The sequence below is a fragment of the Amphibalanus amphitrite genome, unplaced genomic scaffold, assembly GCF_019059575.1.
Source record: "Amphibalanus amphitrite isolate SeventyFive unplaced genomic scaffold, NRLGWU_Aamphi_draft 000156F_arrow, whole genome shotgun sequence".
In the NCBI taxonomy this organism is placed as follows: domain Eukaryota; kingdom Metazoa; phylum Arthropoda; class Thecostraca; order Balanomorpha; family Balanidae; genus Amphibalanus; species Amphibalanus amphitrite.
In genome coordinates, this window is record NW_024881651.1 from 732677 (window position 1) to 755606 (window position 22930).

At 49.1% G+C, this 22930-nt stretch overlaps 4 protein-coding genes across 10 annotated transcripts in view; 2 read left to right on the forward strand and 2 right to left on the reverse strand.

Annotated features, from left to right (window-relative positions):
- LOC122383161 (T-complex protein 1 subunit alpha-like) overlaps positions 1-631 on the forward strand; it is a 45122-nt gene extending 44491 nt beyond the window's left edge. For all 5 annotated transcript variants that reach the window (XM_043369328.1, XM_043369332.1, XM_043369330.1 and 2 more), the window contains exon 11: positions 205-631. In XM_043369328.1, the coding sequence (XP_043225263.1) occupies positions 205-461 (257 nt within the window). In that variant the 3' untranslated portion in view covers positions 462-631. The remainder of the gene's footprint in view (positions 1-204) is intronic.
- A 988-nt stretch (positions 632-1619) lies between these two features.
- Positions 1620-2906, reverse strand: LOC122383162 (adrenodoxin-like). The gene is made up of 2 exons (XM_043369333.1): positions 2726-2906; positions 1620-2385 (listed from the first exon to the last, which is right to left on the reverse strand). Exon 2 carries the CDS (start codon positions 2363-2365, stop codon positions 1874-1876), a length of 492 nt encoding a protein of 163 aa, XP_043225268.1. The 5' UTR covers positions 2366-2385; positions 2726-2906; the 3' UTR covers positions 1620-1873.
- Positions 2907-3382: 476 nt separating this feature from the next.
- LOC122383155 (cytochrome b-c1 complex subunit 7-like) lies at positions 3383-12347 on the forward strand. The gene is made up of 3 exons (XM_043369320.1): positions 3383-3507; positions 10615-10844; positions 12087-12347. The coding sequence occupies exons 1-3, from the start codon at positions 3480-3482 to the stop codon at positions 12162-12164; spliced, it is 336 nt and encodes a 111-aa protein (XP_043225255.1). The 5' UTR covers positions 3383-3479; the 3' UTR covers positions 12165-12347.
- Positions 12348-13066: 719 nt separating this feature from the next.
- The window catches only part of LOC122383154 (high affinity cAMP-specific and IBMX-insensitive 3',5'-cyclic phosphodiesterase 8A-like), a 74453-nt gene continuing 64589 nt past the window's right edge, over positions 13067-22930 (reverse strand). For 2 of the 3 annotated variants that reach the window (XM_043369316.1, XM_043369317.1), the window contains exons 10-20: positions 22050-22226; positions 20601-20737; positions 19857-19973; positions 19196-19383; positions 18679-18779; positions 18002-18179; positions 17368-17495; positions 16890-17026; positions 16400-16555; positions 15715-15844; positions 13067-15043 (exon numbers count right to left, since the gene is read on the reverse strand). In XM_043369316.1, the coding sequence (XP_043225251.1) occupies positions 14802-15043; positions 15715-15844; positions 16400-16555; positions 16890-17026; positions 17368-17495; positions 18002-18179; positions 18679-18779; positions 19196-19383; positions 19857-19973; positions 20601-20737; positions 22050-22226 (1691 nt within the window). In that variant the 3' untranslated portion in view covers positions 13067-14801. The remainder of the gene's footprint in view (positions 15044-15714; positions 15845-16399; positions 16556-16889; positions 17027-17367; positions 17496-18001; positions 18180-18678; positions 18780-19195; positions 19384-19856; positions 19974-20600; positions 20738-22049; positions 22227-22930) is intronic. The other variant, XM_043369318.1, reaches the window with a different exon arrangement.

Consider the following 22930-nt stretch of genomic DNA (forward strand, 5'->3'; position numbering starts at 1 on the left):
GTTATCAGGGTGGGACTAGATATTCGAAGTAAATCCAAACATGGTCTGGAGCTGCTGCTAATGATTATTTGCGCGTCTTTGAATGGTTTTCTATGAATGTTGACTATCGCCCTTCCTCTCTCGCTGCGTTAACCATCTCGAGCCCGCCGCTTCGGTACGACTCTGCCCACCTGACCTGACCACCTCCCGTCTCTGTGCCGACAGCATACCACAACGCCAGTCAGACTCAGACGGAGCGGGCCGATCTGCGCCACGTTGGTCTTGACCTGGTGGAGGGTATCGTGCGCGACAATCGTCAGCACGGCGTGCTCGAGCCGGCGCTCTCCAAGGTGAAGCAGCTGAAATTCGCCACCGAGGCGGCCATTACCATTCTGCGCATCGACGACTGCATCAAACTGGAGCCGGAGCAGACGGACGAGCGCTCCTATCAGAACGCCATGCGCCGCGGCCAGCTGGGCTAGTCGTGCGCGCTGAGACACCCGACTGAGGAGGTCGGCGGCACGCCACCGCCGCCGGCGAGCTAACTTCCGACTGACCAGTGCCCGCGCGCGCCACCAGTGCCGTGTGAAAACGTCCACTTGTTCTTTGTGTTCGCCCCGCGCAATGTCTTAATAAAGCACTACTCACGCCATATTTGTGTGTTTTGGGCGGTGCCGAGCGTGGAATCAATGAATTTGTGTAGGAATGGTCGGTCACTGAGTGAAATCTGTTCAATCTGTAAAGGATCGTTCCCTGGGACAGTTCTGTCGCTGGGTGATGCTCGAGAGGTGTTCAGGGAAGCAGTGAACGCTCGGTGACGTTGACAGTCTTCCTCACCTTGTCTAAGTCACCTTTTCATTCATGCCGGTAAAAGCAGCTCAGCGAGGCTGACGTTTTGCAGCGCATACATGGCGCCTCTATCGTCTAGGGTCAGTATCCCACGTAATCGACGAAAGTTTCAGCGCATTTGAAAAACACCCGCCGCGCTCACGTGGCCCTTGTAGTTATCACTATCAAGTATCATGCCCACAGGCTTTTCTTCTTCGAGCGCAAGTACGATCACCAATGAGCCTCAAACAACTTTCTCCTCAGTCCCCAAGCTATCAGCTTGACAGCGGATGCTGTTCCACTGACCCACTGGGAACTCGTATTTACCGCACGCACACAAGAAGACATGCGAGATAAAATGGTCGCCCCCGGCTGAGTGAAAGGTGGCTGTCTAATGACAGCAGTCGAGCAGACTCCGCCCGTCGTTAAGAACTTGTCACCTCCGAGGCTCAGTGAGTTCTGTGATTCCCGCTTTCAGTCCCACCAGTGCATAACCTGCTTGCTTACGCTATCTGAACGGTGCGATTTGTCGTGCTTCAATAGACCATTAAATGTAGACGTTTGGACCGGCTTTACTTGAGCAATGCTACCAATTGTTAATTACGCCAAGGGCGCATAACGTGTCTTCGACGATCGGCTGGCAGTTGATAATTGAGATGCGATTTGATTGTGTCGCATCGTGTCCGCAACGATAGGTGGTCATTGGTCGCTTGTCCAAAATCGAAGCAAGCTATTATAATTGGTTTCCACTGACTATACAGAATTATCGAATCCCACATCAACACTGCTCCAGTCCTAAAATAATAGAATAAGTCACATCCTGGAGCGGCAAAAACACCGAACCCCATATATTTCATCTGAGTCTGGTTACCACTGATCATGATCACAGGAGCAATAACACGTAAATGCACGCATAAGATGCAACAACGGTAGCTAATTGTCATACGAGTATAAAAGCCGCAGAGCGATATCCACGGGCTTTCCAAATTGCAACTGGCACATAGGGGCAAGGAGCCAGTTCCGCACCGACGACGACAATGTGCGCGGGGGCGACCCGACCTCCGCTTCATCGCTGGTCGTTAATACCCTCTGGCACTTTGATAACGACACCCTCGAACAGCTCCTTCGTGACATGGCAGGCGCAGCCGAGCCGCGAGGTTTCGGTGAGCCCGTAGGCAAGGTCCAGCATGTCCATCTCCTCCTCTGAGATGTCCGAGGACAGCTGTTCATACACTGCCTCAGGCAGGATCAGGTGGCACGTGGAGCAGGCCAGGGTGCCCTCACACGCGCCGAACCCGTCGATGTCCACGTTGTTGTCAAGCACCGCCTCCAGGAGGTTATCACCCTCCTTTACGGTCACCTTCTGCTGAGTGCCATCGGGGAACTCAAAGGTGATGTTAACCTTCTCTGTGCAGCTTGCTGGCGTTGCTTGCAGGTGACGCTGGAGCTGGCTGAGGCTTGGTAGCACAGGCCGAGCCAGTGGAGCCTGTAGAATGCTTTGACGGAGTCCACCAACGGCCTGTGTGCAGGTCCTTAGTACTTGAGGCAGTCGGAACATGATCAACAGAAGAACTGAACCTGAAATTACACAAAGTGTTGTTAGGTCAGACTGATAACTACAATCAATGCATAACAGGATTGTCAGTAATGTAATAGTTGGCTTTCAGCAGTTTTAGAAGTTTTATAAATATCATTTAAAGAACAATGTGAAAATGAACAATGTACAGCTGGCTCAAATGAATATTCCTTAATAATAAATATCCTAACCAACAAAATTTTGAACATGAACTTTTATCACAAATTATTTAGGTACCTACCTACAGCCAGCAGCAGTGACAGCCCAAAATGAGAAGCATCAACTACCTACCACTTACCCAGTGCAAGTGTATATTGTGATGGGATAGTATTGTACACTTACCTCAAATTGAAATACTTCAGGTCAGGAGTGAGAATTTTCTTCCGTATCACAAATGCTGCCAAGACAACTGCATGAAGCAGTCCAGTGGCAGAGGAACCACGGCGACAACCCACCTAGGGCACTGTAGATGAGCATGTGATCGTGATCAAGCATGCGATGAGTGACTTTTTGTATCGCGAGTCGAAAGCATCAGCCACTATTCGTCCTAGCTGCGCCAGAGCTGAAGCAGTCTATTTTCTGATGCTAATTTACTGCTAGTTTTATAAATTGAATATTTTTATTTGATCACTGAGCGTTGAAAGTTACTCAACAGCAAAATTCAAAACAACGTTGCTAGGCTTTGTACAAAAGTTTGGAAGTCAGCATTATGAATCCGTATATTACCGACTGACACGCCATTTTTTAGTGCTCTGAAAAAATTTGCATATGCTCTTGAGTCTTGAACCTTAATTTGTTGGTGTAGATCCATATTATACTTTGTATATCAAAAGAAAAAAATATTCTTACATCTTTTGAAATGCAAAACATAAATTTTAGCAGCTAAATTTCGATTAAAATTGAAAGTCTTTATATCTTGCTTTCAAAGAAATTGCAGTATTTTAATTCAGCACAGCTGTTGCACTTGGTGGCGAGGAATGGCGCATTTGAGCGATTGATATTCTTCTTCTTTTTGCTATTGTGGAACGGAGCCTCTCATTTTGGCCTTTGACATTACATAAGTCGTTCTTGATATTATTTATCTGAATTTCCAATAATGGCATCCGTTGCAACAAAAGCTGCAGGTAAAATTCCATTGTATTTTTTTGTGTAAGCTTACTTTTGTAGAGCTGCATGTATTTTGTGTCTGTCTCAGGTAGCTTACAGGCTAAATCAGACTGTTTTGCATAGGTAGGTAATTTTGATATTTTATATGTTCCCCACCAGATGGTATTGCGATTTCTTGTTGGTTTCGATTTGATATACACATTTTCTAGGTGTTGAAAGTTAGAATGAGGGGTCACTCACTTTCATATTCTTTTCAGCCCACAGTATTAATTAGATTATTTGCCAGTTTCTGCCGTATGATGGACGCTGGTGAAAACAGGACGCTGGAGGGCATATTTAGTCACGTGACTTGTGAGGAGCTCTCCCCCTCTCAATGCCTTCTACACAGTGATTGTCACATGGTTTGTGCGAGTGAATTTCAAGAGCCTTGATCAAATCTCCCCAGTTGCCGTTTTCACCGTCGTCCCGTGTGATGGCGCTAGCAGAGCTTTCTTCTGTTTTTGTGTGTTCATTTCATAAATAACTTATTTTGGTTTCACTCTCAATAACTTTTATGCAACACACCAGTTACCATTTACCTGGGCGGCGTTTCACGGCACTGTGCTGCAGCACGCTGTGCACAGCGGTCGCAGTGTATTGGGTTTCCATGGAAACATCAACAAACTCAGATGCTTGCAGAGCTGGAGCGCCAAGCCGAGTTTGTCTCAAATACGGCACCAATGCAGCAGCACAGCATGCTGCAGCATTGTGCCTTGAAACAGACCCTGCAATTGCATGCCTTGTAAGCTCAAAGTGCACAGACACAGTGCATCAAAGCATGTTATGTTATGCTCCATCTTTAATGTGAAACATGATTTTGATGTTAAGGATAAGAAACTTGTTTTTGTCACATTTGGTATTTAGCCTGTAATGAGACTAATCTAAAATTATTCCTCATTCTGGGCCTGGCAATAAACTCACAAATGGAATGTCCATACTGGCTTAGTCATGGCTGCTCTGAATGTGGGCTTCATGCAGACTAGCTTCTCCTATGTCTTAGTAGCAGACTAGCGGAGTAATTGGAATAAACTTTCTATCAAGGTGCTTTGAAATCTGCAATGTTTGATAAGTTTGCAGAAAAGCTAAATGAACAATATCACACTAAAGTTAGTTAAGTATGACTGGTTTAATCATTAGTGACTTTCTCATTAAAAGAAATCATAAGTTTTGTTTTTGTTTTTATGCGTCATGGCGTGCTTTGTTAGTCCTGGTATATGTGGGATGTGGAATCATTTATTTAATCATCCCAGCATAAACAAAACCATATTAATACATACTTTACAGTGCGTTCACTGGAGATTAACCGTGCGTTAATTCGAAGGTAGCCGTGCACCAATTTAAATTGGTGCACGCGCGTGCAGTGATGACTTTCTCGACTGAAGTTTCTCGGAAGGGTCATTGACTTTATTCTAAGATTTCCCATAAAGGGCCCTTTTTAGTGGCATGGACTACGTTTAATTTCATTTAAATTCGCACCGTTAAGCATGTATTAATTAGTTAACACATGGTTTCCGTGCATAAATGGTTTTAACGCACTCGTGGATGAAATGGAGCACTTGTGCGTTAATGCACTCGTTTCACTCGTGCATTAACACACTCGTGCTCCAATCCATCCACGTCGTGCGTTAAAACCATTTACACACGGGAAACCATGTGTTAATATATATTATCATTTGGTTGATGTCAGGCCAAAGTTGATAATGCTGATTCATCTAGGTAGCTCAAGAACTGACACATTTTGTTGAAGTTCATGAATTTCATGAATCAGATGCTGAATTTCATCAGGTGTCATCACATTAAGACTGCCTAGAAATGCTCTGTATGTGGGAGCTAAATTGCCAATGGTTTGTTAAATAACAAGCTGAGCAGGAAATGCAAAGGAGTAAGTTTTTGTGCAATGGATATGACCAAACTGCTGCTGTAATTCTTTGTCATTTATTTTACAGCAGAAGTTGATAATGACCATGGCTATGATAATTAGCTCATCCATGCATTTAGCCGCCGCTGAATCAGAAAAAAATATGTCGTTTATGTTCGATACATTTTTTCAACCATGTACTCTGTGCTCTTTACTCGATTTTAGGACTAAAGTACGTATCGCTAAAGTACGTAGGACAAAAGTACGTATGCAAATGTTCGTACGCAAATATACGTAGGCGATAAAGTTCGTATGTCAAAAGTACGTACGCAAATGTTCGTACGCAAAAGTACGTATGCAAAAGTACGTAGTGCATAAAGTACGTATGTCAAAAGTACGTACGCAAATGTTCGTACGCAAAAGTACGTATGAAAAAGTACGTAGTGCCTAAAGTACGTATGCCAAAAGTACGTACGCAAATGTTCGTACGCAAAAGTACGTATGCAAAAGTACGTAGTGTAAAATGTACGTATGCAAAAAGTATGTACGCAAATGTTCGTACGCAAAAGTTCGTATGCAAAAGTACGTAGTGTATAAAGTACGTATGCCAAAAGTACGTACCTACGCAAATGTTCATACGCAAAAGTACGTATGCAAAAGTACGTAGTGTATAAAGTACGTATGCCAAAAGTACGTACGCAAACGTTCGTACGCAAAAGTTCGTATGCAAAAGTACGTAGTGTAAAAAGTACGTATGCCAAAAGTACGTACGGTTCGTATGCCAAAGTACGTAGTGTATGAAGTGCGTATGCTAGAAGTAGGGTATAGTAGTGTAAGTTGAGCCACTTTTTCTTTATTGCTGCTCTGTTGCCATACATACAGGGAACTCATGATAAATTCATATACCAAATAATATAGCTTTGTCCATTTCGCCCATTTACTCATCGAGGAATTTTGCTATGCCTTGTAACAAATGCTCATAAAATAAAGAATAAAAAAGGTATTACACATTGATCAACTTAACCCAAGGGTGGGGTACGTACTTAATACCCTACGTACATTTGCTATACGTACTTTTGTCCGTGACGTACTTTTGTCCACACGTAGGGTAGACCGGGGCGACCGGGGCAAGTCGCCCCGCCGAGGTAAAATGCCTCACCGATGTTTCTCGGAACTGGCAGGGTTCTGGGGAAAGATCCTCTCTTCTGTTAAATGTGCACTATATGATCATTATATGGGCAGACTGGAAAGAAATTGTGATAACTCTATAGGGAGATATAGCCAAAAATGTGTTTGTTGAGTGATTTTTATGTTTGGTTGTCTGATTATACATCATCGCGTTCTATTGTGGTCCACATCAGGTTAACGACTTTTATGTATTTTGAACAACTGTTGTCTAACGCTGATGATGCCGGGTTGGTTCGTGTTAAATTATGTCTTATTGGAGAGTGGAGCGCAAGGCGTTGTTCGCTGACCGAACTACGTGATGGGGTAAAACGCCCCAGTAGGTCGCGGGGCAAAAAGCCACATGGGGCGTTTTACCTCATGTGTTGTTCGGACTACCCACTTCCTAATGTTCGGTAGCTGGCGAACAACAAGTTTCTATGCATTTATATGTATTTTTCTCAGCAACTGTATGGCAAAGGAAGTAATTGTTAACTGATTTGCATTGCAATCATTTATTATTTGGCCTTATGAGGCAGGTGAAAAACCTGCTCATACAATAGTGTCATAGCTGAACACTTGATAGGATGGAAGGTGTTACCTTCAGTTCCGTATCTCCAGTGGTCTAACGGACCTCTCATATAAGATTTAGCCAACTACCTACCATGTTCAATATTTAACCCGGCCGGGCCCGGGGAGTAATCCCAACCACCGCAGCCCGGGGAGGGGCGTTTTCGCCCCCTGTCTAACTCCGTAAATAAGGGAGCTACGCAAACAAAAGCGATACCAAACGAAAGGTCCTTACGAGACGATTCTAAAGCACCCAAAATTTTTGACCTCAGGTCAATTTTCAAGGTCAGAGGTCAAGGTCAAAGGTAAAAACCGGCACATGTGTAGTGATCTCAAAGTGAGCGTTCTAGAGGACGGCAGGATGCATAAAACCGGCAAAATTGGGTGTCAAACGAAAGAAGAGAATCTGAGGATTCCGAAAATGTGCTCAACATCAAAGGTCAAGGTCAAGGTCATGCTCAAAATTGACCTCAAACTTTGCACTTTTTCGTACATCTTGCGTGTCAGCTTCCAAGATGTTTTGAAATGTTTTGAGGCTTATCAGGTCCCTATTTGTGGTTCATCTTACGATATAAGGCTGCTCAAAGGTCAAGGTCACAGAAGAGAGTCCAGAGGCTATTTCACTGTTTCAAGTTAGTAATAATAAATAAGACAATTTTGCCATCCGCAGGCTCTAAATGAAGGCTTAGAGGAAAATATATGCCAGATTCGTGATAAGCGGGTACGAATCCATCATATACGACTTTTTATGTGTCAAGGTCAACCAAAGGTCATTCGAGGTCACATGAGGTCAACATAAAACTTGACCTTTTCCAAACAAAATATATATTATTCGACGCGGCTTGACAAGGCAAATGCGATGGTACCACTGCCATAGCTCTAGGACCATTTTTGTCGAAGTTATTTGCGAAAAACTAAAACCACAGCTCGGGGTCGTTGACCTGACCTCTGACCTCAGGTCACCAAAACTATTTTTCTATTTTTCTCTAGGTCAAACGCTACACAACCGTGCTCGTAATTTGTCTTTATCTCTAAAACTCTATTTTTAGTAGCTATTTGAAGTTCGCGTCTGTGACACCGAAGTTTGCCGTGCAGGAGTCTAGAAAAATCGACTTGGTGACGTCATCAATGGGGCTAGGTCCAAATGTTTTACTTCAGAAGATGTCAAATTGATGGGAGAAAAGGTACTGAAAGTTTCGCTTTCCTATCCCTAAGCGTTCGGGAGCTATGGCAAATATTCGCCAGGGGGATCGAAAAACGCCCCCCCCCCCGGGCCCGCGAGGGTTAATCTAGTGAATGGGGCTTCTTGCCTCAGGCCGTGGGGCATTTGGGGTTGGGGCAAAATGCCCCATTTGCAGTTGCTTCACAAATCACTTCCTAGCTGGGAGTCAGATCATAAGTGAATGAATTTGAGGGGTGGAATTTAAAGTAAAATGTCCAAAGAACACATTGAGCACAAATTTGGCCTTCCAGGTGATGTGAGACAAAAGTAGGGGAGAGTGGGGTAATTTGGCCGGTGGTGTAAATTGGCCGCCCCCACCTGTACGAAAGCTGATAAAAGTGAATGAAATAACTTTGGTCTCTATTCATTTGTCATCGGCAGAACTAACTCGAGGACAAATGTCAAAACTTACCCCCTCTTAGTTTTATTCAAAATTAATAAAACGTGAATTTCGTTAGAAAACGGTCACTTTTACTTCCGTTTAAAAATTTGTATAACATGTAGTATTTGGGCTGTAAACGAATTCCAACATTATAGCGCCATTCTTGAGGGTGCTCAGAGGTTCCAAGAACAATTTCATGTAGTTCTGTACAGCCATGACAACTTTATAGACAAAAATTTTCAGAATGGCAATGTGGGGTTATTTGGCCGGGTCTAGCGGGGCAACTTGGCCGGTGCGTTCAGAGTCACTATGCTGGGACAGCCGTGTTGTCATGGTCAATTATACCATAAAGGACATGATTCATGACCAACTTTGACTACCTTGATGCCATATTTCCTATTGGACAGCTGTAAGGGCATGTGACGTCATCAAAGGTTACCCAACGCTTTTTGGCTAATAAATACTTACAGAAAAAGATACAGCCGCGCAAATGGTCTCATTGTGTTCAGCTCGTCAAGGCGCATCGAATGATATGCATGATATACATGATGACATGATGACTCACGTAACCTTGAGGTCAAGCGACCTGAGGTAACGTGACCTGAAGCCAACCTTTGACCTTGACCTCTCGAGGTAAACACATACATGTTTCGATGCGGAATGACGAGAGAATTACGATGGTACTTTTAGTTTTGGCCTAGCTTGATTACTTCAAAAGTTATTCGTAAAAAACTGTCATCGCATCTAGAGCCGCTATTTTGACTATTTTCGACCCCTGTGACGGCTGAGTCAACCTCCAAAATGCTTCAAATGCGTCGTAGGACAAGCGTCATTGCTGAATGTGAAGCTGACTCGCCTATAACGAAAATCATGGCCTCAAACTAACACCGGCCAAATTGCCCCACACCCCCGGCCAAATAACCCTGCTAGTGGGGCAATTTGGCCGCTTTGCAGACCTTTGTAATACGTCACAATTTCAATATAAGTAGTTACTCTATCATTTCAATTTTACTGTCCAGTAAAGTAAAATGTATGCCACACCTGTCAGCGTCGAGAAATTGCAGAAATGTGTTGTCATTTTTTAGTTACATCGTTTTCTAAAAAAAAGCGGCCAAATTACCCCACTCTCCCCTAGGTACCTATGTAGCAAAATAAATTATCTGGGGCGTCTTGCCCAAGGCTACCCTACTTTATACCCCACGTACATTTGCTATACGTAGGCTTTTGTACGGACGTACTTTTGTCCATACGTACTTTATCCCCTACGTACTTCTGGGATACGTACTTTTGTCCGTGACGTAGGCTTTTGTCCATACGTACTTTATCCCCTACGTACTTCTGGGATACGTACTTTTGTCCGTGACGTACTTTTGTCCATACGTACTTTTGTCCATACGTACTTTTTACCCTACGTACATTAGCTATACGTACTTTTGTCCGTGACGTACTTTTGTCCATACGTACTTTATACCCTACGTACTTCTGCGATACGTACTTTTGTCCCTGACGTACTTTTGTCCATACGTACTTTGTACAGTACGTACTTCTGCGATACGTACTTTTGTCCCTGACGTACTTTTGTCCATACGTTCTTTATACTGTACGTACTTCTGCGATACGTACTTTTGTCCTTGACGTACTTTTGTCCATACGTACTTTATGTTGTACGTAGTTTTGTGATACGTACTTTTGTCCCTGACGTACTTTTGTCCATACGTACTTTATACTGTACGTACCTCTGCGATACGTACTTTAATCCTACGTACTTTTGCTTACGTACTTTTGTCCTACGTACTTAAGCGATACGTACTTTTGTCCGTAACCCTCTTTACTCGCATGTGTATGCCTCCCCTTAAATTGACTATCTTTGCTCCCTCTCCGTTCTTCAGGCGGCGGCGCCATGCAGTGGCTGCGCCGCTGGGCCTACAACGCCTCCGGTTTCAACAAGCTCGGTCTCTGGCACGACGACTGTCTGTATGAGGACGACGAGGTGAAGGAGGCCGTCCGTCGCCTGCCGGAGCGTCTCCAGGACGACCGCACGTTCCGCATCACTCGCGCCATGCAGCTGTCGCTCTCACACCAGATCCTGCCCCGGGAACAGTGGACTACCTTTGATGAGGTGAGAGGACGGACGGCGCGCGGCGGACGGCCGTGGGTGCTGGTGGAGTGGGTGTGAACGGGTTTTGTCAGATGTGTGTTCTGGTAGCATAGTTGCATGTCGCTTTTGTTAGCCGAAGAGGGCTGTTATGTATATGAGTCTCTCAATTCTCATGTATGCCATGTATATCATGTCTACGCTCGAGTGTCCTTACAAAGGAATCTCGATTGTGCCATTTTCGAAGGTCTGCTTTCATCGACAAATTGTATCAAATGTCATAATCTCTGCTGCCTTGCTACCAAAGGAATGTAAATTATTACGTCCCTACTTGCGCTGTAGCGCCGCATTTGTCATTACCTACCCGATTAATAACTAGATGCCGGCAGCGCTCGTGCGTTGCCTTGGGCCAGAATTGGAGGATCCATAGCCCAATGAAATGTGCATTATTCTGGAGACCTTGCCTGGGACTACCATTGAACCGATTTTGAGGTTGATAGCTTAAAATTTCTTTGAGCCAGAGGACCTCACGTCAAAACGGTTTTCCGACCCCAGCACGTGCAGCCTGCACCCCTCGCAGACGGTGACCCCCCTGGAAACTGGTTCAAGGTGTTACCGATGTGTCCCGCCAGTATGGCTTTGCCCGTGACCTCGGGTTGACCTGTAGCCTTGACAAAAAATTTCGTGTCACCGAAACTTTGAAGCGGAATAGCATGTGCCACGAAGCACCGAGCGAACCGAGGCCAGCACCAAAAGTTTACCTCGCCGGAGACGAATCAAACGGTCCCACTTTCGTCCCGATCGGTCCACCCATTTTGACTCCAGGTCCAAAAAAGCTTGGACAACCTCACTCACATACTCACATACTCACTCACTGACAAACAGGTTCAGCCGAACTTTTTTTTCAGCGACCCACCAATGGGAATTTCCGGATGCAAAAGCATGCTATCGCATGCTTTTGATCCTCCAATTCTGGATCAGCGCTTGTTTCGCACTCTCCAAACCGTAATATCAGTTGCGCGATTCAGTGTCCCCTCCCCAAAGTAAGATGCTCTGGGTCCGTAATGCTGCACCACGGTCCATGACCGATACCCAGATACATACCCAGCTGGGGCAGTGCTGGGCAACTGCCATATTTAACTTGGCTTATGTATAATGGGATGACGCTCTTATATGCTGCCATCCCCTACCATCCGGTTACACGTAGTCACGTAACTGGAAAATGCAAACTTGTATGTTATTCGACGGGCCCGTCGTCTGTTTCAGGATATCCGGTACCTGAAGCCCTACCTGGAGGAGGTTCGGAAAGAGAACCGCGAGAAGGCGGAGTGGAGCAAGAAGTGAGAGGCTGGGAGCGGCACTAGTGAATTGCGCGTGAGGTCGGTGGTCGGGACGGTGGGCGACGCTCCATTGACATCTGTACTGATGTCTGGTTACCCTGAACCCCATATTGGAGACATCAGCGTACCTCGGCGGTGCGGGTACGCAATGAGAATGACCGACACAATATATGTACATAAATAGGAACGGTGTGTGGCCACTGGCCGGTCGATAAGCGATGCTCATTCGCGATGGGGTCCGTTCTCAAAGGGGAGAATACGCAACACTCAACGACACGCCCAATGGCCGTTTGTCTCCACTCCAATCCTGGCGGTTTTAACAATTACTCTACCATCTAACAGACATGTGCATGGATCCGAGAAAATGGGTCTGGGATCTGATCCCACAGATCCTGATCTCGGATCCGACGGGATCATAGATCCAGCTCTTTGATTTGTCGAGAGATCCGTAGGGATCATAGATCCAAGTTTAATTTTTTGCTTGGGATCCATCGAGATCATAGATCCTCGCTTATTTTTCGTCAACACAGAAATCCCAAAAATCACTTGTTTCAGCTCACAAACATTCTGTTTTAGTGATTTTATGTGATTGCACGTCATAATGCATAGTTTTGTGGCACTAATTGGCTTAGAAACACTTGTAAACCTGGTTCAAAAATTTTTGCGTGGCGGGATTCACTCAGATCACAGATCCACGTTCTTGATTTATCGTCAGATCCTATGAGATCATAGATCCAGGATAATTTTTTTTCACGCCGGATCCGGTGGGATCATGGATCCTAGTCTGCAGTTTACTGCGAGATCCACTGAGATCATAGATCCAGCACTCGGATCCATGCACATGTCTGCCATCTAATCACTCCACTTCACCTCACGGTCGACCGGAGGCCCCCCTTTCACTCGTAGCACGTTAATTGTACATGTATTTCTGCACAAACGGTACGCTGATAAACGATAATCACATGCTGCATTGTGACCGGCGCGAATTTGTCGGAGCGCGCCATCTATGAGGGACGGCCGGAACCTCGGACCAGCCGAGTTCAGCCCGCCCGCCGGCACGGGGCGCCGCGCGCGGTCTCTCTCTCTCTCTCTCTCTCTCTCTCTCTCTCTCTCTCTCTCTCTCTCTCTCTCGCACACTCACTCTCTGTCAGCGTTCGCCTCGCTCTCGTGCGTACAAAACGTATATGCCATCGGGCGCAGGTACGGAGTCGGGGTGCCTAGAACGGGCAGCTGCCCTGGGGCCGGGGGTCAACAACAAGCCGCCGCGTGCAAAGGGTCGGCGCTCGGGACCAGCCCGGCGCCACACACAGACACACAGACGGATGGCCGGGAACAAGCCACAGCCAGCCCCACTCATCGTGGATCTCGCACATACCGTACAGGCGTTGGCCGCTGAAATGGCACTGATGTCGCTAAATTCTGGTGGGGTGACATGTGTACCGACACCCCAATAATGCATTCTAGACAACCTTTTGGCAACTGCGTCTGGGATTTTGACATACAGCCCGCTACCCGCACGCAACAACGGCAGCAGTCAGCCAGCTCTGCTGGTCTGTCGGACCAGCAGTTGGCCAGCCCTGCTGGTCTGTCGGACCAGCAGTCAGCCCTGCTGGTCTGTTGAACCGGCAGTCAGCCAGTCCTGCTGGTCTGTCGGACCAGCAGTCGGCCAGTCCTGCTGGTCTGTCGAACCAGCAGTCGGCCAGTCCTGCTGGTCTGTCGGACCAGCAGTCGGCCAGTCCTGCGATCTGTCGGACCAAGCCAGCTGACGCATGACTGAAGTACAACCGTTACATAAAGCACGTACTCACTCACACAGTCACATACGACACATGTTAAACAGACAACTCTCAGCGGAGAACAGTAAAGAACTATGAAAACGAGACGTGTCACGCAGGCGGCGGTCGCACGGTTTGACACATGGTGATCTTCCGTTGGCAGGAGGGAGCTCGGGGCTCCTCCGCCGCTCGCCAAAACAACATCTATTGGCCACGGGGCGATGGCACATTCCATTACTAAACATCAACACCTAAACGGTGGCCGGCAGCGGACCGTTCCGTTAAAAATACGGCGGTTTGGCGGGCTCGTGTGGCGCGCGCCCGTTTCGCCGTGAGCGCGGGCCGAGGAAGATGGGGTCATGGTCGCAGCAGAACAGAGGGATGGCACCACCGGGCAGCGCGCACGTGCGCACGCTCACACTCGCATTGGATCCCGGCGCGCCGGGAAGTCTGAGGCAGTAGGTGTATCACCGTCCAGTCGCGCGGCCGGCCGGGCGGTCGGCGGTGGCGGGGGCGGGGGCGGCGGAGGGATGAGGGCGGCCGCCCGGAGACCAGCTCCGGCAGTCGGGCCCGCACCGCCATCAGAAATAACCAATACTGGCTACACAGAAGGACCTCACGGATACGGCGCCATTCCTAACACGAAAATATCGCCCGGCCGGAATTCGCAATCATGCCTAGCACGGTGAGCTCGCCGCAGCACCGGGCAGCTCACCAAATACACGTCACCGGAGTGTCCCATTTCGCTAACATCGACTGAACGTGTGCGCACTATTGCCGTAGTCTGTTCGTGCGCGGCGGCCGGCCAGTCGCGGGGCGCCGCGCGCGGCCGCGGCGCCCTACTGGTGGCCGGCGGCCGGGTGGCGTCAGTGGGCAGCCGCCGCCGACTCCTCCTCGGCCGGACTCGAGTCACCGCCGCTCTCCTCGGCAATGTCGGCCTGGGGCGCCGCCGGTGCCGCTGCCGGCGGCGGTGTGGGAGCGGCGGGGGGCGGCGGCGGCGGCGGGGGCATCAGGTCGGTCTGGCCGCGGCTCTCCGCCAGCTCCAGGTCACACCAGTACTGGTAGTTCTCCTCCAGTAGGTCCATCAGCTCAGGAATGTCAATCAGCGCTGTCGGAAGAGGTCAGAGGTCAGGTCATTTAATATCAGTCCCGGTCACGGCAGAAAAGGCAAGCAGACAACTTACTTCTACAAGGCCATACACGACTTAATCCTACCCAGCCTACATCTACCAACAAAATAGGTCGATTTTGCGGTTGGCCATGACCGAACACAGCAAATACACCTGCTGCTAACACGCTTCCGTCAGTTCCCTCGTATCACTCAGCGACCAGTAACCTTGACGTGATGTTTAACACAGGCTGAGTGGCGTCACTGCTATGGCGATGACGCACCCGAAAACGATGTCCGGCGGCGCGTAAATAGCATCCATCAATCCAGGTGCGGCTGTAACGTCCGCGGCCGACCTCCGACTGATTATTCCCCAAACAGCGGCCAACTCCAATGATAACACGCTCGCCAATAACACCGGAACACGAAATATTTACCGAGCCGAAAAATTAGCGGGCAGCTACCCGAAATATGTCCAGCACGCTGCCACTTTGGCAAACATTCCCAAACATTTAAACAGAATACGGGAGCGTCTTAATTCGGCATCGCACCGTCGAACACGTAGGGCGATTTAGCTGTGCGGTCACAAACTCAGCTATAGACAGCACGTTAGCCACGAATGGCACGAACAAATCGTTCTTGGAGGCGTGCCGCCACCGCGTATAACTCACAATCCCACGCCTCAAACATGCTGTTGATGAAGAACTCGATGAAGCCCTTCTGCGACTTGGGTATCGAGCAGGTGGCGCGGTCGAATATCGGCATCACCACCGGCAGGTTTCGCTCCTTTTCCACATCCGTCTGCGGAGGATAGAACATGACGTGTAAATAAGGGAGACGTGTGGGCATTCAGACATCACACATTGGTCACAGCACCGATTGCCGATCTCCAGAGCCCAGACTCAACATTAGACGCGTTTACATAGGGTTTGTTGCAAGCTTATTTCTCCGTCCGTGATGTTGCAAAAGATGCCAATGGTGCTTAACAATTTACAAAATGATCCCCTCTAAATATTTGAAGATCACTGCATCGAAATTATCGCCAAATTAACAAGCTAGAGCCTCGTCAAAAATGCTATGTAAACCGGGTTAATAACAATCTGCTTAACATCCCAGAAGGCAGAACCGAACCGCAACCGCTACGTCACCAAACTGTCGCACTACCATACCGTTCTCCCTTATCCCTAACACTTCCTATGCCATATCACCTACACTTGCTTCATCTTCTCTCAATCTTGCCCGAATTCAGCATTCGCCTGCGTGAAACATTTCTCATCCCGTCTCACCCACATGAAATACTCAACTCTCAACCCTGCTTATCTGTGCAAAACATACCTATCTCACCCTCTTTCTTACCTGTGTGAAGTACTCCTCGGCGATTCGTTTTGCCCACTCGACACACATGCTCTGTGGTCGGACGGGGTTGGACACGTCCGCGCACTTGATGAGCATCCGCTTGATGAGTACCACGTTGTCGGGAGTGCAGAGACGGTCAATGTCCAGTTCTGTCGACTGGGGGAGGGAGATCAAGGTGGTCAAAAACATACAGACTACAGACTGAGTGCAATGGCACTGCACCGAAGTGTGCACAGACGTCGGCTACAAGCAATACCAAATCTTTCGAATTATTGATGCAAAATGTAGGTCATTATGAGTATAAGTCAGCAAAGCCTGTAAAAAAGCCGACTCGTGTTTTATAACACGTTTTTAATGGATCCACTTCCAGAGTAATAAACAAGAATTCGACAAGCTGTTCCAAAAATCCTCCCGGCTGAGTCCACATTCCGTTACTGTTCTCATCGACCCACCGCTGTTCGCATGCATGTCGACAGTGGTTAGCGCTCACCTCGTCATCCGCCACTGTGGGCGCTGTGAACACATTGACGAACTTTGAGAGATGCTCGTAATGCTTGTTCATCTCGGTCGCCAGCACCATGTCAATGATACCGGTCCGGGTCCGCTTGTACGTAGCCTCGTCCAAGTCTGGAGGACAAGACCAGGAGCGTCAGTAAATGCACTGTCGCATCCACAGCTAGACACTTATGTAACAGCCACGAGCCACCACAGCAAACCGAACACAGACAACGTCATTACGTTCCACGTTAAACCGCCTCACAGAGCGCCATCAGTTTCCACCAAACGACCGTTCAAATGCACTGACGCAGTGCAACGTACAGCCGTGGCCGCGGCAGGCCGGATAAAATATGCATGTCCTGCTACCGACTGTGTCCCAATGGCCATTCCAATCGGTAACTACTCAGAGGGTAGTTCAACGCTGCCACTGCCACTACTGTCGCTGCGGCAGCTGTAGAAGCTGGACTTACTTTTGAAGATGTTGACGCGGTCGTCGGAAAGGGTGAGCTTGTAGGCGAACGCGGCATGATGTGACTCGAGTACGCTGATATCGTTGTAGAGCAGAGCCAGCTCGTTCCGCGAGTTGCACAGGAACGCACTGGAAGAGGGTGTTCACTGTGACACAGCTCACCACGAGACGATCGGCGAGGACCAGGCGAGGTCTTCAGGTCTTCACAGTGAGTGAGTGAGTGAGTGAGTGAGTGAGTGAGTGAGTGAGTGAGCGGAGGAAATGGCAACAGGTGTCTGTTACAGTCTGTGCGCAACAGGCTGAGGGCAATGAATAAGTAACGCACAACGTCAGGTGAGCTAGTCTGGGGCGCAGTCACCAGGAGCAATAGCTCTTTTCCGGACGTAGCTGGATAATCTGAATACTGCTCACTAAATTAGCAAACTTAGGACAAACTTAGCCAAGCTTACTGAGTTAACGAACTATTAACCCTAAGTGCAAAATCAGCAATTTCTCAGAAAAGCTCTTAGCTGTCACTTAGACAATCCCAATTCTGCCACACTAAAGTCGTCCGTCCCGTTCTCAACAGCAAAGTTCAGCCACCACCTAATCCAACCCCACCAATCATTCAATTCCTCTGTTTTCCTCCATTTTACCTGTTCTTGCCGGGATGGTCTACGTCGTGCACTGCCGAGGCTATCAAACAGATGGCCTCGTCGACGGCGTCGAACACGCTCTTGAGCCGCTCCTTTTCCAGGAAGTAGGCGGTACACTGGAGCACGTCGCAGGCGTGTGTTGAGTTGTGGTACGAATTGGAGGAGTGGTAGTGGGCCTCTGTGGGTGAGGTCAGAACAGGGTCAGGTCAGAGAAGAGAAAGGCCTTAGGTGAGCAGGCTAGCTCAGTCGGCAATGCACCAAGCATTTTTGTCCAGATAGTTACCTACCCTGGTTAGTGGCAGAAAATCATCATCTACCGGCGAATAGTGCCAGCAGTTAACGAAACACGGCCCGTCGGAGGGATAATTTGTACCTGCATATGATTCCCCGTTCAAACGTTTACATACCAAACGGTAATAGGACATTTTGACGGTGTCGATGTAAGCCCGTTATTGTCACCAGCAATGGAGGAGGAGCTCGGAAGCTCTCAGAGCACGTAGTTGAACTGAATGGCTGAGCTCCATCGCTGATATAATAAGAGGTCCACTTCCTGGTATTGAATAAGCCTCATCTGCGCCACTCGCTCCAACGACGGCAGCTGCGATTCTTGGAGCCTCCGGAAGTCTCTAGAGGCGTAATGGGAATTTAGTGCCCAGCCTGGAGCCGAGCCTACTCACCAATCAGATTGAGCCAGTTCTCCAGAGTGCTGATATCAATACTGAGTGTGTTTGGCACGTCGAATTTGAGGAAGACGTCCATTCCCATCCATATGAGCGGCCTGCAACAGGAGACAGAAGAAGTGAGTGGGGAAGTCAGATGCTGGAAGACTTGTACAAAATAGCAGCCCATCGCCATCCTTATATCACATCACGGTGACACAGCACAACCCGTCCGTCCCCTACGTGACCCGCGCGTGGGTCTCGGCCCCCTCAGACAGCCCCCGGCTGGCGACGGCGCGTCGCCGGTAAACTGTTACCGACGTGTTTGGTGTAAACTGACTGCGACAGAGTGCTGCCGGGCCGGCCGGCTCGGTGACGTGGCCGATTGATTCAGAGCCCCGCCCGGCCCTAACCGACAGACACCAGCTGGGCGGTCATTTGTCTGGATCTGTCCGGGGCATTAGGACATCGCCGCGGAGAGGCACTCGGTCGGCCGGTCCCGGCGCGCGGTCCGACACCCAGGAGCCCCGCTCACCGCTTGTTGGTTATCTTCTCCAGCTGGAAGATGTCGAAGTCCCAGCGCATGTCGCGCTCGAGCAGGCTGCAGATGGCCGTGGAGTTGGTCTGGATGTTGGGCAGCGACGGCCGACCGGTCCGGTGTCGACCGCTGCCCTCCGAGAGGCGCCGCGCCACCGTAGACTCGGAGGAAGGAGATGGGCCGTGCTGGCGACGGGATGGAAGGGGGGGGGAGGGTCACTCTGAGGCGGACATTGGGGAGAGAGTGGTCAGCGAATAGAGGGCGGAACACTTTGTATGACTTACAGGTAATACCAGGATAAAATGTGATCAATGATCGGTTCCGGCGAGGACCGCCCAGGTTGAACAAAGGGACAAACGTGGCAGACAAGATAACTGGCACACACTAACACCAAGCATACTAGCTCCGCCCTAAGTCCATCTCATGCACAACACAGAGCCACCTCATGAGCCTCCCTAAAGCCAGAGCAGGGTTGACGGTGACTAACCCGCCAGCGGCAGAAGCGCACAAGTCCGTCAGGTCACGCCCTATTTATAGTTCCACCAGCATAAAAGCGGCCTAGCCCGCGACCAGACGCGCTTTATGACATCCTCCGGACCGGTCGGGGGTCATACGGGTGAATCTCCGCAATCGATAGGCCGGTGAGCGCGCTTCTTACCGAGAGCAGCGCCCCAAGCAGGTCATTGGTGACCGGGTCCTGCATGGGAACCGTCTCCTTCCCCGGGACATTGAGCTGTGGGGAGTAGAGTTCGGTCGACTTGAGGATCTCCAGTCCCTGTTGGGCAGACAGAACGGTTGGTTAGAGCGTTTCTGGTCGGCGGGTGAGACGCTAGTCGAGTTGCGAACCACTCGAACCGCGGGTGGACTCGCTCGAGCGACGACGTCGGGTCGCCCATTCGCCCTCTCGCCGTCTCTAGCGATCGCCCAGCCATTGGAACGAGCAGAGCGAGCTATCTTAGTCCCAGTGTATCACCACAGCTCGGCCCAGCCCAGCGCAGCTATTATGACAGCGAACGATGAGCGACGTGCATTAAACAAACGGAGCTGGCCGGGGCGGGGCAGCCGTCACTGTGGTCCGATGGTGCCCCACTGCCCTAACAATCGCGTCCCGCTGCGCCAGTCACTCCTACAGGCTTCCCCGACAGACAGACAGACAGACATACAGACAGGTGTCAGTTCCCAGTGACAGGACATCCATCATCCATTCAGCCCACGACGTACCCGCCGCAAACCCTTCCTAAATGACACCTCATACACCAGACAGAAAGCAAATAAACACGCCGACTTGGTTCATTGACAAGGCCGGCAGTACAGCATGTAATCATATCCCGACCTGGCACGGATTAACACTCACACCATAGACTATCATCACCCCTCCTCAGCAGCGACTAGGGAGACTCACCTTTTCCAGTGCCTGTGCCACATACATGGGCGCCGCCTGCTGTGCCGCCAGGATGATTCCGATCACTTTGGTGATGGGCGCCTCGATTCCCGGCGGCACCTTGGCCAGACTGGAGCGTCGTACGACCACATGTGAACCTGACACGGACGAGAGGGGCGAGGTCAGGACAGAGCACGGGGAAAACGCACAGTGAGATCAAGGCCAGGGTACATCGGGGGGGGGGGGGGAGGGATTCAGGTCACATCGATCACGTCTATTCATCACATCGATAGGTGGATTTCATTGATGCAGTCTTAGCCGGCATGTGTGAGTAATGCCAGCATTGAGCAAACAATACCTGTCACAGAACGGTAGCCAAAATTCAGTTCTTGCCGGTGTACGGCCAAAACCTGGATAATATAAATTTTACAACATAAAGAACATAAGCAAGCCACGTTACAGTCATATATAAGCAGCATTTGAGACGGATCAAAATCATATGTACACACTTTGCAGAGCGTAGATCGGAAAGCTGAAGCTCATGCTACAAATGATCATGCACATTTGGTGTAACCACCTAAAAGCATACAGACGGGAGAAGAGATCTGTAGGTGCATAGGCGTTCCGAATTCTGCCATAAATAGTCGATAAAAACTATAGACTACTATGTAAAGCATTCCCCTGGCACAAAACAGTAGGTACACTATGCGCATTGCACATGGGAGTTGGGACAGCACACACCATAAAACGTTATCACTTTCGAGTCCCATTATGGTGTACTGGGCACTTGGAAGAGGCACTAGTGAGCGACATTACTAACAACATTCCACAATATAATGAATGCCATAGCTCCCATGCAGCACACGGCAAACCATGCCAATTTTTTTTTACATTCTTGGTCTCACTGTTGGACGGTCATTTCTCTACCTCTGCATCTCGACTATTTTCGACTATGGGTATTAGTCCTACAATATCCAGTCTACAACTGAAGACTAGCCTATGGATAAATAACTCCATCTCCAGTGACACACTGGTCTCTTGATGGGGCAAGACGGAGCAACAGGACGGCCAGTTTTCACCCAAAGGATCCGAGGTATTAGGAGGCGTATGGACGGCAGACGACAGACAGACAAATATGTAGGACAGACAGACAGAGAAAACAGACAGAGACAGAGACAGACAGATGGACGAACAGCATATGAGAGAAAACGAAATATACCAACGAGCGGACGGACAAATGACATACGAACAAACGAACGAGAAACGGTGAAACGAACAAGCCAGCGAGTGAACGAACGAATGTGGGGACGAACAGGCGGACGAAGAAAGGAACGAGCCGACGAACAATCTGAACGGACAGACAGAGACAGACTGGACAGACCGAGGAAAGATGGATAGACGAATGGACGGGCGGATGGACGGACAATTTAGCCCCTGAATACGGCCCAACGAGGCACACAATCCCGCTACCTGAGCGTTGGCGCACATGGAGCACGCGTCCTATAAGCCCGAGGCTGCCACCACGTTCCCGCCCATCACCGGCCGCCGCCGCGGCGGGGGCGGGGGCGGCGGCGGCGGCAGGGTCGCCCTCGGGCGGGTCCTCGTCAGTCGAGGCCGCCAGCAGCCGCTCTAGGTCCTCCAGTGCTGCTGAGTGCCGAACACAGCGGGGACGGATGCAGAGCGGGTACAGGGTTAGCACAGGCGAGCCAGCGGCAGCGGTAGAGCCAAGGGTCGGTCAGAGGCGAGCCAGCAGCCGGGGGTCAGCCAGCCAGCCAGCCATAAAGGCAGGTTCATACGGCGAGGCCGACATACATACAGATCCGTTAGTGTTCGCGATAAGGCTAGTGTCGGCTTGTCCCGACAATCCGGCACTAGTGAACATGAGCATTGATTTATTACCTGGGTCGTGTTAGCGTTTAACTGCATGTCAGCCTCACGGTATGAACTGCGCTTAGTCCCACAAACATGCCACCATTTCAGCCAGAGAGCAAAAAGAAACGTTAATTGAAGATAAACAGTTGTTATATACATTCAAAGGGTAACGTCAACAGTCTGGTACAGCTTGAAAAGACAATGACCAATTAAAAAATGCATTATAATTAGGTACATGACGAGGACATGCTGGATAAAAATGAGTTGACATACAGTTCAGAAAACATGGAAGAGGAAAATCAAAGGGAACGTTTTGTGAGCGAATTATTTATGGTCAGACAAGTTATATTATAAGTGCATTTAGTACCTTTGCGCACATCAATATAAACCTGCTGAAAACACGGCTTCAAAACATACAACGATGGGGTTGATTTGGCATTAAATGGATATGCAACAAAAAAAAAAAAAGAACGGCAGAA